At 45.6% G+C, this 18,590-nt stretch overlaps 1 protein-coding gene across 6 annotated transcripts in view; it reads left to right on the forward strand.

Moving 5' to 3' along the window:
* The window catches only part of aopep (aminopeptidase O (putative)), a 114,618-nt gene that overhangs the window by 40,873 nt on the left and 55,155 nt on the right, over window positions 1-18,590 (forward strand). For all 6 annotated transcript variants that reach the window (XR_006761892.1, XR_001323913.2, XM_014171048.2 and 3 more), the window contains exons 6-7: window positions 7,319-7,553; window positions 15,137-15,243. Coding sequence is in view for 4 of the 6 variants with exons in the window: in XM_014171048.2 (XP_014026523.2) it covers window positions 7,319-7,553; window positions 15,137-15,243 (342 nt within the window). In the remaining 2 variants the exon portion in view is untranslated. The remainder of the gene's footprint in view (window positions 1-7,318; window positions 7,554-15,136; window positions 15,244-18,590) is intronic.

Consider the following 18,590-nt stretch of genomic DNA (forward strand, 5'->3'; position numbering starts at 1 on the left):
GGAAGAGGAAGTCAAATTGCCTCTTGGGGCAGTCCGAGTTTCAGTCGGTGACACACACACCCATACCCAGACACACTCTCTCCATCTCTGTATCTGTCTCTCTCTCTTTCTCTCTGTAAGTGGGTGGTGGTGGGATGTCATTACAGAGCCATGATAGGACCTGATGCATAATGCATCCAGCCGTCCTGCTGCTGAGGAGCAAGTGGCCTCTGGTCAGGATGGAGGGATGAATTATGGATGGAGGAGCACTCGTTCACTGGTTTTGCACTAACTCTGGATCTTCCCCCGAACACCTCTTACTTTTAGCCAGAGTTGTCTTCTGTGGCATAAAGTTACAGTGTACAGACAAAAAGGCTCAGGGTTGTTTTATAACAGTGTATCAGGACTTCTGCTCGCTTCCTGACAGTGAAATTCTTTATGACTATACACACTGCTTTACTCACTTAGGGTTTTCTTTATTTTTTACTATTTTCTACATTGTAGAATAATAGTGAAGACATCAAAACTATGAAATAACACATATGGAATCATATAGTAACCAAAAAAGTGTTAAACAAATCAAAATATATTTTATATTCTTCAAAGTAGCCACCCTTTGCCTTGATAACAGCTTTGCACACTCTTGGCATTCTCTCAACCAGCTTCATGAGGAATGCTTTTCCAACAGTCTTGAAGGAGTTCCCACATATGCTGAGCACTTGTTGGCTGTTTTTCTTTCACTCTGCGGTCCAACTCATCCCAAACCATCTCAATTGGGTTGAGGTCGGGTGATTGTGGAGGCCAGGTCATCTGATGCAGCACTCCATCACTCTCCTTGGTCAAATAGCCCTTACACAGCCTGGAGGTGTGTTTTAGGTCATTGTCCTGTTGAAAAACAAGTGATAATCCCACTAAGTGTCACGCCCTGACCATAGAGAGCCCTCGGGATTCTCTATGGTGTTTTAGGTCAGGGCGTGAATAGGGGGATTTCTAGTTAGTTTATTTCTATGACGGTGTATGTGTATGGTTCCCAATTAGAGGCAGCTGAGAATCATTACCTCTAATTGGGGATCATACTTAGTGTGTTCTTTTTCCCACCTGCGATGTGGGATATTGTTTTTGTGTGAGTGCCTTTGTGCGCTACGTTTTGCACGATCATTCATTCTTTGTTGTTTTGAAGTTTCACTGTAATAAATATGTGGAACTCTACTCACGCTGCGCCTTGGTCCGATTATTTAAATGACGATCGTGACAGAATATCCCACTACTACAGGACCAAGCAGTGTGCCCAGGAGGTAAAGGAGAGTTGGACATGGGAGGAAATACTGGGTGGATGCGAGACCCTTCCTTGGCGGGAGTCGCCAAGGAGTATAGGAGCGACGACGCCGGGGTCCGCGGCCACAAACAGCCCAAGGGCAACCCCAATATTTTTTTTTTTGGGGGGGGGGGGGCACAAGGGGCGGTCAGCCGAGCTGAGGAGAGAGCCAGAGACCGTCTGGGAGTCGATGGAGCAGTTGGAGGAGGGAGATCGTGCCAGCTCCAACCTGTGCCGGCTCCACGCACCAGGCCTCCAGTGCGCCTTCCCAGCCCGGTATGTCCTGTGCCGGCTCCCCGCACTCGCCCTGAAGAGCGTGTCATCAGTCCGGTTCAACCTGTGCCGGCTCCACGCACCAGGCCAGTGCGCCTTCCCAGCCCGGTATGTCCTGTGCCGGCTCCCCGCACTTGCCCTGAGGAGCGTGTCATGAGTCCGGTTCAACCTGTGCCGGCTCCACGCACCAGGCCAGTGCGCCTTCCCAGCCCGGTACGTCCTGTGCCGGCTCCCCGCACTCGCCCTGAGGAGCGTGTCAGCAGTCCGGTTCAACCTGTGCCGGCCCCACGCACCAGGCCTCCAGTGCGCCTTCCCAGCCGGTACGTCCTGTGCCGGCTCCCCGCACTCGCCCTGAGGAGCGTGTCATCAGTCCTGTTCAACCTGTGCCGGCTCCACGCACCAGGCCTCCAGTGCGCCTTCCCAGCCCGGTACGTCCCACTCCATGGCCGGAGCCTTCCTCTGCACCGGTGCCCAATCCAGGCACGGCATCCAGTCCCTTTCCATGGCCGGAGCCTTCCTCTGCACCGGTGCTCAGTCCAGGCACGGCGTCCAGTCCTGCTCCATGGCCGGAGCCTTCCTCTGCGCCGGTGCTCAGTCCAGGCACGGCGTCCGGTCCCGCTCCATGGCCGGAGCCTTCCTCTGCGCCGGTGCCCAGTCCAGGCACGGCGTCCTGTCCCGCTCCATGACCAGATTGTATGACGTATCGCTGCAGAATGCTGTGGTACAGTAGCTATGCTGGTTAAGTGTGCCTTCAATTCTAAATAAATCACTGACAGTGTCACCAGCAAAGCACCCCTACACCATCACACCTCCTTCTCCATGCTTCACGGTGGAAACCATACATCTCACGAAGACACGGCGGTTGAAACCTAAAATCTCCAATTTGGACTTATCAGACCAAAGGACAGATTTCCACCAGTCTAATGTCCATTGCTTGTGTTTCTTGGCCCAAGCAAGTCTCTTCTTATTATTGGTGTCTAAGGCACTGCATCTCAGTGCTAGAGGTGTCACTACAGACCCTGGTTCGAGTCCAGGCTGTATCACAACCGGCCGTGATTGGGAGTCCCGCAGGGCGGCGCACAATTGGCCCAGCGTCGTCTGGGTTACGGTTTGTCTGGGGTCATTGTAAATAGGAATTTGTTCTTAACTGACCTGCCTAGTTATATAAAGGAAACAAAATAATAGTAGTTGTTTCTTTGCAGCAATTGGACCATGAAGTCCTGATTCACACAGTCTCCTTTGAACAGTTGATGTTGAGATGTGTCTGTTACTTGAACTCTGTCAAGTATTTGTTTGGGCTGCAATTTCTGAGGCTGGTAACTCTAATGAACTTGTACTCTGCAGCAGAGGTAATTCTGGGTCTTTCTTTCCTGTGGCGGTCCTCATGAGAGCCAGTTTCACTTGAAGAAACTTTCAAAGTTCTTGAAATTTTCCGGATTGACTGACCTTCATGTCTTAAAGTAATGATGGACTGTCGTTTCTCTTTTCTTATTGGAGCTGTTCTTGCCATAATATGGACTTGGTCTTTTACCAAATAGGGCTATCTTCTGTATACCACCCCTACCTTGGCATAACAACTGATTGGCTCAAACGCATTAAGAAGGAAAGAAATTCCACAAATTAACTTTTAACAAGGTACACCTGTTAATGTACATGCATTCCAGGTGACTACCTCATGAAGCTGGAGAGAATGCCAAGAGTATGCAAAGCTGTCATCAAGGCAAAGGGTGATTATAAGGGTGGCTACTTTGAAGAATCTCACATTGGTTACTACATGATTCCATATGTGTTATTTCATAGTTTTGATGTCTTCACTATTATTCTACAATGTAGAAAATAGTAAAAAAAGAAAAACCCTGTAATGAGTAGATGTGTCCAAACTTTTGACTGGTACTGTACTTGGTGGGCTACAAAAATGTCCCAAAGCATTAGATAGAGTGCAATAAAATGATGCAACACAGCGTCAAACTAGAGCGTCAAATTTAACTAGACTTAATATCCAATACCATGCAGGTCACTTTTGGTCAGTAGGTGACATGGTCTAGCAGTCACTGACGGACAGTCAGGGTGTGTGTGTATGTGTGTGTGTGTATCGCGGGGGTATGAAAGTTGCTGTTGTTGCATGCCAACGCCGCTGGTGGGACGACTTTATTTGTCACCGCTCTGACGGATTCAACCTCCGTCCTAAGAGCACGTGCAGGCACCATCCCTGGAAGACGTTCTTTTGTTGTACACTCGCACAAACACACATACACTGCGGGAAAACCAACAACAAAAGGTCCGCTTATCCAATTGCGGGGAACAAGATAGGGAAGAAAATAGACTCATAAAGCTCATCTTAGCAGCTGCTGTCCTACTGCTTCCCTCGGTATCTGCAGCTACTAGCCACCAAGGTAAACATAAAAACACTGTTAGTTGTGGAACTAGATGTATTTCAGATTTTTGTGAGGATGCTAAACATTGACCTTAATAATAGAGTTATTACACACAGACCACACGTATAATAGATTCCCTGTATCCTATCTGATAAATGTGTTAATTATCCCTGGGAATTATTTTTTGTTGTTGTTGAGGAACAGGAAGACTGGCTGTAGTGTGTGTGTGTGTGTGTGTGTGTGTGTGTGTGTGTGTGTGTGTGTGTGTGTGTGTGTGTGTGTGTGTGTGTGTTTGTGTATCCTAACTCCCTCTCCAGTGACAGAGTTTGACTTCCTCTTCAATAAGTTGTGTGATATATCCTTTCCACCCTGTGTCTGCACACACTGATTTCCCACATAGTCCACTTATCTTGCTCAATAATTGGGTTATCAGTGTTTCTGAGTGCTTGTTTTTCTATCATAGAAAGTAGGCCCTCCTTATGAACCCTTGAAGCAGAACTCACGTTTAACATAGATATCATCGGTAGGACTGGGAGGTTTTCCTGCTCCCAAATAGTGCCCTTCTTTTGACCTAGGTCCATTGGGGCTCTGGTCAAAGTAGTGTAGTATATAGGGAATAGGGTGTCATTTGGGATGAACACATGGTCCTAACCGTAGCACAGAAATAGAATGGGGGAATGCTAATGATTCTAGGTGGGCTAGATCAATGTCATATGGTGGGTCACACCTTTTATAACTGGGTCATGAAACATTTAGGTGTGTCCCAGGGATTACGATTGTAATCTGTCTACTGGTCTGTTTGTTTTGAGGAGAACTGTGGTTTTCTAAGTCCTGAGTTTCCAGCAGGTGAACAGTAGACGTGTATAGAGTTCTAGAGTGTCTGAATGGATCGTCAACCCCTGTTATATGAGCAGGGAAAGAGAACCCTATTCATTTGCACCTCTGTGACCCCTCTCCCATTCTTCTGCTGTTCTCTGTGTGAAAAATAGGCTGCCTCTCACGCACACCAGCCTCAGGCCCTCAGGGTAGGGTAGGGGTGTTATTTAAGATGGGAAGAAGTTGGTCCAGGAAAGGTTGGCAGCTGTGACCCTGGTTGTCAGCCATGACAAATTAGACAATTTCTACCTCACTGTTCAAAAGGAGTCACATGATTTATATCACAACTCTCAGATGAAGCTATTCTGTTGTCGTTATATCTTGTGTGTGTGTGTGTGTGTGTGTGTGTGTGTGTGTGTGTGTGTGTGTGTGTGTGTGTGTGTGTGTTGACAGAATGGTTATAGTAAGTGTATTGTGAACCCTGCATGAATTATATTCAAATGCACACCATAACGCTTGCTATTCACCCATTTATTTCAATTGATTATTACACGGACTGGAATGTCTGTGGCACTTAATGTTATGTTACACATCACCTAGGAAATGACATGGCGACACGGTCAGTACACAGTAATAACCTATGAAATACTTGCTACCTAAATGACTTACAAGGGGCACCATACATTGGTTTGTTATTGTATGGGAAAGCGAGGACGAACAGTAGACACACGTATATATGTCAGATAACAGAACACTACACGAATGGGAGCTGTGCTGCAGCGTGACCAAGGCTGTTTGCTGTTTGTTTTACTGTCATCGCGTGTAACCAGAGAAACTTTCCAAACCCTCATCAAACCTAGCATTTACCGTTGATTGGGAAAAAAAGACAACTCTCTTAATGTGGGTTATTTTATCAGCCGCAAATAATGGTCTGAAGGGTAGAACGTCAGAGCTTGGACTACTAACCCGGTCTCACATTTGTTAAGCATTACGCTGGAATGCAGGGGAGCTGCCTTCATAGAAACCACTGTCTGTTCTTCTCCCCTTTCCTCAACTCTGATTGGCTCAGAGCTTTGACTAAAGGTTCTTATTGGTGGATAGTGTTGATAAGACTGTATCCAGTTTGCTGAGCAGTGTGTACATGGAGCTGTCTATTCCTAAAGGGATGTTTAAGGTATTCCTCTGGCAGAACAAACATCGCTGTGTCCTATTTCACCTGCATGGCTGAATGCATAGTGTATAGTACTATGTACAACACACTCACACACACACACACGGGGTCAAACCTAAAGGGTCACGCCAGGTATTCCTCTGGCGGAACATAAACATATCTGCGCCTCATATCATCTATATGATAAATGTCTATTTAAAGTGCAGAACACAGTATGCCTGAACCTATCTGAGGGTCATACACGACAAACATTGTTTAATCCACTTCGCCACACCGTATTCTTGGGGTGAAGAGGAGGGTCCTCTATGAAAGCCTCCCAAATCTCAGAGCCCTATGGGCCCTGGTCAAAAGTAGTGCGCTATAAAGGGAAACAAGTGCCACTTGGGACGCGGCGTATAACTGCCTCCAAGCGACTGTAAAATCAAATGAAAAACATTGGACCTCCACCGTTTCCAGCAAAGTTGTTGGATCTGAAGTTTTTTGTTTATTTGCCTGCTAACCTTTTATTTGACTAGTTTAGTTGACTGAGAACACATTCTCATTTACAGCAGTGACCTGAGAGTTTTCGCCTACGCTGTCAAGATAAGGTCAATGATGTGAAACCTAAACCGAGACAGACCAGAGTGCTTGGGTTCGTGGTAGGTGGTAGAGTGATGATACAGGAAAATGCTGGTTTAAATGAAATTAAAATCTACCTACACACCGAAGAAAGCCGAAACGTCTATGTACGCTATCCCTAATGCAGTAAAAAAATTAAAAACATCGAATATTTAAGTAAGCTTTTTGCGACATATTTTTGAGGGCGAACCAATTAACCTCTTTGGTTTACCCAGACAGACAGGATGATGACTGGAGGTTCTCTGCCAAACATGTTTCTGCAATGACATTATGGGTTATAAAGCAGGGGTGGAGACAGACGGGGATAGGCTGTAGTCGAGGAGATGTCTCCCACATACAAACACAAACACATATGCAAGAAAACATACACAGACACACACACACAGTCGTCATGGCGTCGTTAGGGCTATGTCCTTCTCTGTAATCATAGGTTGGGTTCGTTCCTACCAATTGTTGATCTCTCTCCAGGGTAGCGGAGGTGTGTGTGTGTGTGTGTGTGTGTGTGTGTGTGTGTGTGTGTGTGTGTGTGTGTGTGTGTGTGTGTGTGTGTGTGTGTGTGTGTGTGTGTGTGTGTGTGTGTGTGTGTGTGTGTGTGTGTGTGCCCAGACGTGCATGCTAGGTTCGTGATTTTCAAGCATTCAGTGGGGTTTTCCTTGTTCTCTCTATATACATGATGTGTTTGCGCTTATACCTATCTTTTAGTTTCCTGCATGCCCGTGTATGTTCATGTTTATTCATTCTTGCCTGTTCTCACCCCCCCCCCCCCCGCAGCCCCCACATCATATTCCTGTCACAGAGTGTGCTGTGTGGAGAGAGAGAGGGAGACGGAGCGAGAGATGGAGTTGGAGGAGAGCGGGACCTGTCTCTGTGTGGGTCTCGTCTGTGCCATGAGCTGTCCCACTCGTGGTTTGGCCTGGCCATCGGGGCCCGGGACTGGACAGAGGAGTGGATCAGTGAGGGCTTTGCCACCTACCTGGAGGACATCATCTGGGCCCGGGCACAGCAGGTACTAGACTATCAGCTCTACCGTGTCAAAACAGTTTCTGGACCAGACGGATGAGTTTACTCCCAGACACACACTGACCTAAGGTTTATGCATTTCCCCCACCTCATGATTAAGGTTATGATTGGGGTAAAGTGAGCTGAACCTAGATCTGTGTTTAGGGGTAATGTCTACCCAGAGCCAGTCAAAGGGCAATAAGTGGATGGGTTGGACAGCTATGTGTTGTTATGTTTGCTGCTATAGCAACCTGCAGATCAGTGAGGGCTTTGCTACATACTTTCAGGACCAACCTGGGCCAGAGCACGGCAGGTATATTGGACATTACAGACCTATATAGAGGAGAGATGAGTCACAGCAGGATACTGGACAGCATCTTCAGACGGTGTTTGATTACGGATGTCTTGGAACAAGGCTTTGAGAGTTTGAGGTTGGCGTTTTCGTCACACAAAAGAGCACAGATCTGTGCAATACATACCGTAAAACTCATTACAGTCTGAAGCACAATTACATTTGAAACGTTTCGTCAAAGATGTGCGTTTATAAGGGGAATAATATTTCACCCGAGTCTTGTAATCTGCGTGATGAAGGTGATGCACACGATCAACCGCAAATTGCACTATTTGGAACTGGCATAGAATAATATGCCTTTTCCATTCATTTGAAGTATTAGGGTTATTCTGCTCACTGCCATTTTCTGCTGCAAAATGCTGCCCCGAATCTCAAAGGCATCACTTGAAAGGTTCAATGGATAAAAAGAAAAGAAAGGATTAAGTGGATTAGGGCTGACCCCATTTAGTCGACTGGTCCATTGTTTGGTTGATTGGCTGTTAGTCGACCGAGATTTCTGTAATCGAGCAGTGGCTAATTTGTTTTTAAATATTCATAGAGTACAAGACACCTGTCTGATTTGCGCCTTTCTCAGTGGACTAATCCATTGTGGAGGCCGTGGGGATGGCACAGTCCATCAACTAAGTCATGTGCTGCTGAAATTGTATATGGTTAAGGACAATGGTGCAACACTTATAAAAATAGCATTCTTTTATAACAAATTATCTTTCTCCCGCGTCGGATAGCGGTCGAATAGCAAAGTCAACCAGCATATTGGTGTTGAAAACAATGCGGCGGAGGCAGCAGCGGAGTTAGGAGATGAGAAAACAGCCCTTGCCTTATTTGTCTAAGGAAGGTGAGGAGAGAGGACCCCCCAACTTATTTAGGTCTATAATCAATAGCCTAACTGTTAAATGTGCCTGGCTTTATAAATCATCCATAAGACAGATCCTGCTTCTGTTGCCTGTTTGAGTGTTTGTTTAATAGCCTCACGCAACACAACATGTCGGATAATCTTTGCTATGCTGTAATAAAACCCTCTATGGTATAACTTATAATGTATTTAGTGTTGTTTATACTGTTCCAAATTGTCTCAAAAATAATGTATCATAATCATTTTTCTTGATCTCCTTCTTATTGTTATTATTGCTATTTGTATTATGATCATCATTATAATAATAAATAATGTCATTATCATTAGTAGGCTTAGTATAGCAGCCTTGTATAACCACCATTGAGCTGCAGGCCTAAGAGCACATCCTGTTTAGTCTTAATACCATAACTTAATTAGGCCTATATTGCAATACTTATATACAGTTGAAGTCGGAAGTTTACATACACCTTAGCCAAATACATTTAAACTCAGTTTTTCACAACTCCTGACATTTAATCCTAGTAAAAATTCCCTTCTTAGGTCAGGTAGGATCACCACTTTATTTTAAGAATGTGAAATGTCAGAATAATAGTAGAGAGAATATTATTTTTCAGCTTTTATTTCTTTCATCACATTCCCAGTGGGTCAGAAGTTTACATACACTCAGTTAGTATTTGGTAGCATTGCCTTTAAATTGTTTAACTTGGGTCAAACTTTTCGGGAAGCCTTCCACAAGCTTCCCACAATAAGTTGGGTGAATTTTCGCCCATTCCTCCTGACAGAGCTGGTGTAACTGAGTCAGGTTTGTAGGCCTCCTTGGTCGCACACGCTTTTTCAGTTCTGCCCACAAATTTTCTACAGGATTGAGGCCAGGGATTTGCCATGGCCACTCCAATACCTTGACTTTGTTGTCCTTAAACCATTTTGCCACAACTTTGGAAGTATCCTTGGGGTCATTGTCCATTTGGAAGACCCATTTGTGACCAAGCTTTAACATCCTGACTGATGTCTTGAGATGTTGCTTCAATATATCCACATAATTTACCCCCCTCATGATGCCATCTATTTTGTGAAGAGCACCAGTCCCTCCTGCAGCAAAGCACCCCCACAAAATTATGCTGCCACCCACGTGTTTCACAGTTGGGATGGTGTTTTTCGCCTGGCAAGCGTCCTCCTTTTTCCTCCAAACATAACGATGGTCATTATGGCCAAAGCGTTCTATTTTTGTTTCATCAGACCAGAGGACATTTCTCCAAAAAGTGTGATCTTTGTCCCCATGTGTAGTTGCAAACCGTAGTCTGGCTTTTTTATGGCGGGTTTGGAGCAGTGGCTTCTTCCTTGCTGAGCGGCATTTCAGGTTATGTCGATATACAGTGGGGAGACAAGTATTTGATACACTGCCGATTTTGCAGGTTTTCCTACTTACAAAGCATGTAGAGGTCTGTAATTTTTATCATAGGTAAAAATCCAGAAAATCACATTGTATGATTTTTAAGTAATTAATATGCATTTTATTGCATGACATAAGTATTTGATACATCAGAAAAGCAGAACTTAATATTTGGTACAGAAACCTTTGTTTGCAATTACAGAGATCATACGTTTCCTGTAGTTCTTGACCAGGTTTGCACACACTGCAGCAGGGATATTGGCCCACTCCTCCATACAGACCTTCTCCAGATCCTTCAGGTTTCGGGGCTGTCGCTGGGCAATACGGACTTTCAGCTCCCTCCAAAGATTTTCTATTGGGTTCAGGTCTGGAGACTGGCAAGGCCACTCCAGGACCTTGAGATGCTTCTTACGGAGCCACTCCTTAGTTTCCCTGGCTGTGTGTTTCGGGTCGTTGTCATGCTGGAAGACCCAGCCACGACCCATCTTCAATGCTCTTACTGAGGGAAGGGGGTTGTTGGCCAAGATCTCGCGATACATGGCCCCATCCATCCTCCCCTCAATACGGTGCAGTCGTCCTGTCCCCTTTGCAGAAAAGCATCCCCAAAGAATGATGTTTCCACCTCCATGCTTCACGGTTGGGATGGTGTTCTTGGGGTTGTACTCATCCTTCTTCTTCCTCCAAACACAGCGAGTGGAGTTTAGACCAAAAAGCTCTATTTTTGTCTCATCAGACCACATGACCTTCTCCATTCCTCCTCTGGATCATCCAGATGGTCATTGGCAAACTTCAGACGGGCCTGGACATGCGCTGGCTTGAGCAGGGGGACCTTGCGTGTGCTGCAGGATTTTAATCCATGACGGCGTAGTGTGTTACTAATGGTTTTCTTTGAGACTGTGGTCCCAGCTCTCTTCAGGTCATTGACCAGGTCCTGCTGTGTAGTTCTGGGCTGATCCCTCACCTTCCTCATGATCATTGATGCCCCACGAGGTGAGATCTTGCATGGAGCCCCAGACCGAGGGTGATTGACCGTCATCTTGAACTTCTTCCATTTTCTAATAATTGCGCCAACAGTTGTTGCCTTCTCACCAAGCTGCTTGCCTATTGTCCTGTAGCCCATCCCAGCCTTGTGCAGGTCTACAATTTTATCCCTGATGTCCTTACACAGCTCTCTGGTCTTGGCCATTGTGGAGAGGTTGGAGTCTGTTTGATTGAGTGTGTGGACAGGTGTCTTTTATACAGGTAACGAGTTCAAACAGGTGCAGTTAATACAGGTAATGAGTGGAGAACTCGAGGGCTTCTTAAAGAAAAACTAGCAGGTCTGTAAGAGCCGGAATTCTTACTGGTTGGTAGGTGATCAAATACTTATGTCATGCAATAAAATGCTAATTAATTACTTAAAAATCATACAATGTGATTTTCTTGTTCTCCCCACTGTAGGACTCGTTTTACTGTGGATATAGATACTTTTGTACCTTTTGTACCTCCAGCATCTTCACAAGGTCCATTGCTGTTGTTCTGGGATTGATTTGTACTTTTCGCACCAAAGTACGTTCACCTCTAGGAAACCGAATGCGTCTCCTTCCTGAGCGGTATGGCGGCTGCGTGGTCCCATGGTGTTTATACTTGCGTATTATTGTTTGTACAGATGAATGTGGTACCTTCAGGCGTTTGGAAATTGCTCCCAAGGATGAACCAGACTTGTGGAGGTCTACAATTATTTTTCTGAGGTCTTGATTTCTTTAGATTTTCCCATGATGTCAAGCAAAGAGGCACTGAGTTTGAAGGTAGGCCTTGAAATACATCCACAGGTACACCTCCAATTGACTCAAATGATGTCAATTAGCCCATCAGAAGCTTCTAAAGCCATGACATAATTTTCAGGAATTTTCCAAGCTGTTTAAAGGCACAGTCAACTTCGTGTATGTAAACTTCTGATTCACTGGAATTGTGATACAGTGAATTATAAGTGAAATAATCTGTCTGAAAACAATTGTTGGAAAAATTACTTGTGTCATGCACAAAGTAGATGTCCTAACCGACTTGCCAAAACTATAGTTTGTTATCAAGAATTTTGCGGAGTGGTTTTTAAGCCTAGGCGTCCCGCTAGAGGGACAACTTCCGGTGAAGCTGGAGGGCGCGCAATTCAAATAAATAATCATGAAAATTATGGATATTAAACATTTAGGTACATACAGTGAGATAAAAAAGTATTTGATCCCCTGCTGATTTTGTACGTTTCACCACTGACAAAGAAATGATCAGTCTATAATTTTAATGGTAGGTTTATTTGAACAGTGAGAGACAATAACAACAACATAAAATCCAGAAAAACGCATGGCAAAAATGTTATAAATTGATTTGCATTTTAATGAGGGATGTAAGTATTTGACCCCTCTGCAAAACATGACTTAGTACTTGGTGGCAAAACCCTTGTTGGCAATCAGAGGTCAGACGTTTCTTGTAGTTGGCCACCAGGTTTGCACACATCTCAGGAGGGATTTTGTCCCACTCCTCTTTGCAGATCTTCTCCAAGTCATTAAGGTTCCGAGGCTGACGTTTGACAACTCGAACCTTCAGCTCCCTCCACAGATTTTCTATGGGATTAAGGTCTGGAGACTGGGTAGGCCACTCCAGGACCTTAATGTGCTTCTTCTTGAGCCACTCCTTTGTTGCCTTGGCCGTGTGTTTTGGGTCATTGTCATGCTGGAATACCCATCCATGACCCATTTTCAATGCCCTGGCTGAGGGAAGGAGGTTCTCACCCAAGATTTGACGGTACATGGCCCCGCCCATCGTCCCTTTGATGCGGTGAAGTTGTCCTGTCCCCTTAGCAGAAAAACACCCCCAAAGCATAATGTTTCCACCTCCATGTTTGACGGTGGGGATGGTGTTCTTGGGGTCATAGGCAGCATTCCTCCTCCTCCAAACACGGCGAGTTGAGTTGATGCCAAAGAGCTCCATTTTGTTCTCATCTGACCACAACACTTTCACCCAGTTGTCCTCTGAATCATTCAGATGTTCATTGGCAAACTTCAGACGGGCATGTATATGTGCTTTCTTGAGCAGGGGGACCTTGCGGGCGCTGCATGATTTCAGTCCTTCACGGCGTAGTGAGTTACCAATTGTTTTCTTGGTCCCAGCTGCCTTGAGATCATTGACAAGATCTTCCGTGTAGTTCTGGGCTGATTCCTCACCATTCTCATGATCATTGCAACTCCACGAGGTGAGATCTTGCATGGAGCCCCAGGCCGAGGGAGATTGACAGTTCTTTTGTGTTTCTTCCATTTGCGAATAATCGCACCAACTGTTGTCACCTTCTCACCAAGCTGCTTGGCGATGGTCTTGTAGCCGATTCCAGCCTTGTGTAAGTCTACAATCTTGTCCCTGACATCCTTGGAGAGCTCTTTGGTCTTGGCCATGGTGGAGAGTTTGGAATCTGAGTGATTGATTGCTTCTGTGGACAGGTGTCTTTTATACAGGTAAAAGCGTTGACATCACGAACAAACTGAAATGGTCCACCCACACAGACAGCGTGGTGAAAAAGACGCAGCAGCGCCTCTTCAACCCCAGGAGGCTGAAGACATTTGGCTTGTCACCAAAAACACACACTTCTACAGATGCACAATCGAGAGCATCCTGTCGTGCTGTATCACCGCCTGGTACGGCAATTGCTTCGCCCACAACCGTAAGGCTCTCCAGAGGGTAGTGAGGTCTGCACAACGCTTCACCGGGGGCAAACTACCTGCCCTCCAGGACACCTACACCACCAGATGTCACAGGCTGGCCAAAAAGATAATCAAGGACAACAACCCCCCGAGCCACTGCCTGTTCACCCCGCTATCATCCAGAAGGCGAGGTCAGTACAGGTGCATCAAAGCTGGGACCAAGAGACTGAAAAACAGCTTCTATCTCAATGCCATCAGACTGTTAAACAGCCATCACTAACATTGAGTGGCTGCTGCCAACACACTGACTCATCTCTAGCCACTTTAATAATGAAAGAATGTATGTAATAAATGTATCACTAGCCATTTTAAACAATGCCACTTTATATCATGTTTACATACCCTACATTACTCATCTCATATGTATATACTGTACTCTATACAATCTACTGCATCTTGCCTATGCTGTTCGGCCATCGCTCATTCATATATTTTTATGTACACATTCTTATTAATTCCTTTACACTTGTGTGTATAAGGTAGTTGTTGTGAAATTGTTAGGTTAGATTACTTGTTAGATATTACTGCATGGTCGGAACTAGAAGCACAAGCATTTCGCTACACTCGCATTAACATCTGCTAACCAGGTGTATGTGACAAATAAAGTTTTGATTTGTCTAAACTCAGCTTGACATTTCAAATTGTAACGAGCACCATGTTGAAACCAAAACTCCCAAGCCGATTGTATCCAATGCAAATTAGACTTATTGTCATGGAACTTTTGGTTCCAACAAAAAGTTAAACTCTTGGTCCCATCATAAAGACAGTGGAAAGAAGGCGAAAAGGAGGGTGAAGTTGTTTTTCAAGTCTGTATAGTGACAATCCTCCCACAGTCTTCCCCTCGGCATCTAGAATTACCCAGAAATGTTCTTCTTTTGTCTATGCTCTTTAATCATGTCACTTTTATGACATGAGTTTGGCTCAGTGCAAACAGTTAAACCCTGACAACAGTTAAACCCTGACATGGGCTGCATCCCAAATAGCACCATATTCCCTATAAAGTGCTGCTTTTGACCAGGTCCCATAGGGTAGTATTGGACTTTAGTGAATAGGATTCCCTTTGGGAAGCAGACGTTCTTGTTACTCACAGTAAGAACTATAGGCAGAAACAGAGGGAAACTCAACATGGGCTTACTACTGGTATTACTCCACATGTATCCTTTCTTTTTTGAAACACCCTCTCCGTCGCTCTCTCTCTCTTTGTCTCGCTCTGGTCTCTCTGTCTTTCTCCTCCCCTCCTCCTCCCTACATCTTTCTCTCTGTGTAGTTGTCCAGCGAAGAGACAGAAGAACAGTCTAAACTCAAGGCTCTGCTGAGGTGGAGGAGACTCTCAGACGAACTACAGAACTCTGAGGAGCAGCTGCAGATCCTCAGGTCCATTTCTCATTGGTTAACTGGCCTGTCAGTCTATCTGACTGACTATTCATTTGTGGTTTGTCTGTTATCCGTTCCTTACCATTTGTCTCTCAGCACAATTGTAAATGCAATCCATTGGTTTGTAGCTGTGGAGTCTGTGGCAATGGGTATCATCCAATATACTCAAACATTGACGATAACTTGTGGGTAGAGCTGTAAATGTATGTGTGTACGTGTGCATGTGTAGAAGTGGAGATAACATCACAGTGCATTCCTGAGATTCAGGTGGAGCAGGTGTGGCCATACATAGGGTGTGCTGGAGGGGGGTGGGCGTGATTGGTGCAGGGTTTATTGGCACCTGTCAGGACAAGAAACATTTTTTTTTGTTTAACCTTTATTTAACTAGGAAAGTCTGTTAAGAACAAATTCTTATTTACAATGACAGCCTACCGGGGAACAGTGGGTTAACTGCCTTGTTCTGGGGTAGAACGACCGATTTTTACCTTGTCGCCTCTGGGATTTGATCCACCAACCTTTCGGTTACTGGCCCAACGCTCTAACCACTAGGCTACCTGCCGCCCCAAATAAATAAATAAATCAAATAAAAAAACTCAACAATCCTGCTAACAGAATTCACACCACCCATACATTCTGATTGCGTTAGGTGTTTTGTGAAAGCACCCTAGTTCTGACAGCGAAAACTCGTTTGTCGAGTCCGCTGTCTGGAAAGCTACTAGCAACGGATCCCAAACACCCTGTAGAAATCTCAAAGCATGTGAAGAAACAAAAAGAACCCACAAACACTATCTCATGTGCAACACAGTCCATGTTGGCCAAAATATAAAGTAATCCCCTTCGATTAACCCCTTGACAACCCTAGCCTAGCGATGACTGTTTCATAGACTTAGCGAGCCATGTCTCTACGAGTTCTTCTAGTCAAATTACCAGTGTAAATGTGTGGAATTACATTGGGCACAAAGTCAGAAGATCCTAGTCAGTCAGGCTGTTGCGGTGTTGGCTACAGGCCAGTGACAGACTCCCTAGACTTCCTCCCTGTACAAAGCTGATGTGGCTCTATTGCCAGACATGAATTGTGGTGAAATATAATATAAATAACACATAGTTTTGTTGTCAGTGCTCCGAACATTCTAGAAGGCGTGATGAGATGGAACAACCCAAAACAGTACACCCTGTCCAAAGCAGCAGATTACTCATCTGGAGGCTGGTTTTGTTGCTCAAGTTCACTCGGTCACTGCTCAAACCCACATTTGAACACAAACACAGTTTTGCATGCAAGCACGCATTCACTTACACGTTCATTCACTTGCACGCACGCACGCACGCACACACACACACACACACTGGTGTTTAAACACTGGCCCTGGAGGGCCCCATAGTTTATCTGCCCCTTTCAGAATAGTTATATTTAGAGACATAAGGCTGAGAGGTGATTATTCCTACTGATTTATCGTGTGGTTGCTAGTGTTTTTATACCTTATCCGGTTTCCACAGTGAAACCTGTGTAATCTGTAGACGTAAGGATATACCCTAAGGAGCTATAAACCTGTGTGTGTGACATAAAGTGCTGTCTACTCTGGTAATAGCCTCTGATTTCCTCTGGCACGCACACACCCACAAAGGCGCACACACACACCCTTGTCTAAAAACAGATTCACCCTCCCACCCATCCATCCAAGGCATTGTAATGGGTGGGAATCCTTTGTCTAACAGGTCTATGATGAATCTGTGTCCACGCTTTCTCTCTCCCCGCACATCTGTTGCTGTTTCTAACACACACACACACACACACACACACACACACACACACACACACACACACACACACACACACACACACACACACACACACACACACACACACACACACACACACACACACACACACAGACTGCTCTGGGGAGATATGCTCCGGTCTAAAAAGGGTTCAGTCTTATCACCTGTGGACAGAAAGACAGAGAGAAAGGGGATCAGGAGCTGCTTTACATCACATCAGTATTCACAGAGAAATCAACACATCAGAAGACATGAGAGACAGAAGAGAGCTCTGGGTAGAACTGTGGTCTTCTACAGCAGTGGTTCTCAGCTGGTTTTGCCTCAGGACCCAAATTGAACCAGGTTCTCAGTATTCGCATCACAATTTTCTTTTGTTGCCAAAATGCAATCTGGAAAAACGATTTTTAATGCTATATTGATAGCAAATGTACCAATTATATGACCAGGGAACAACAGTCCCACCTTTTTCATGGTCAATAATTACATTTTGCCCATTTTCTTGATGAAGAATGTTAAGCTCACTAAAATCAACAAAATCCGCTAAATAGCGCTGCTAATAACTTTATATTGAAAATACTGTGATAGTTCAGAGGTGAATTATTACAAAATATATTCTACACACTTTCTACCTGGTTTTAGTCGTAAAAAAAATCTATAAAAGGGCCTCCCGAGTGGCGCAGCAGTCTAAGGCACTGCATCTCAGTGCTAGAGGCGTCACTACAGACCCAGGCTGTGTCACAGCGGTCTAAGGCACTGCAACTCAGTGCTAGAGGCGTCACTACAGACCCAGGCTGTGTCACAGCGGTCTAAGGCACTGCATCTCAGTGCTAGAGGCGTCACTACAGACCCAGGCTGTGTCACAGCGGTCTAAGGCACTGCAACTCAGTGCTAGAGGCGTCACTACAGACCCAGGCTGTGTCACAGCGGTCTAAGGCACTGCATCTCAGTGCTAGAGGCGTCACTACAGACCCAGGCTGTGTCACAGCGGTCTAAGGCACTGCAACTCAGTGCTAGAGGCGTCACTACAGACCCAGGCTGTGTCACAGCGGTCTAAGGCACTGCATCTCAGTGCTAGAGGCGTCACTACAGACCCAGGCTGTGTCACAGCGGTCTAAGGCACTGCATCTCAGTGCTAGAGGCGTCACTACAGACCCAGGCTGTGTCACAGCGGTCTAAGGCACTGCATCTCAGTGCTAGAGGCGTCACTACAGACCCAGGCTGTGTCACAGCGGTCTAAGGCACTGCATCTCAGTGCTAGAGGCGTCACTACAGACCCAGGCTGTGTCACAGCGGTCTAAGGCACTGCATCTCAGTGCTAGAGGCGTCACTACAGACCCAGGCTGTGTCACAGCGGTCTAAGGCACTGCATCTCAGTGCTAGAGGCGTCACTACAGACCCAGGCTGTGTCACAGCGGTCTAAGGCACTGCAACTCAGTGCTAGAGGCGTCACTACAGACCCAGGCTGTGTCACAGCGGTCTAAGGCACTGCATCTCAGTGCTAGAGGCGTCACTACAGACCCAGGCTGTGTCACAGCGGTCTAAGGCACTGCATCTCAGTGCTAGAGGCGTCA

This window comes from Salmo salar, chromosome ssa24, assembly GCF_905237065.1.
Source record: "Salmo salar chromosome ssa24, Ssal_v3.1, whole genome shotgun sequence".
Lineage (NCBI taxonomy): Eukaryota > Metazoa > Chordata > Actinopteri > Salmoniformes > Salmonidae > Salmo > Salmo salar.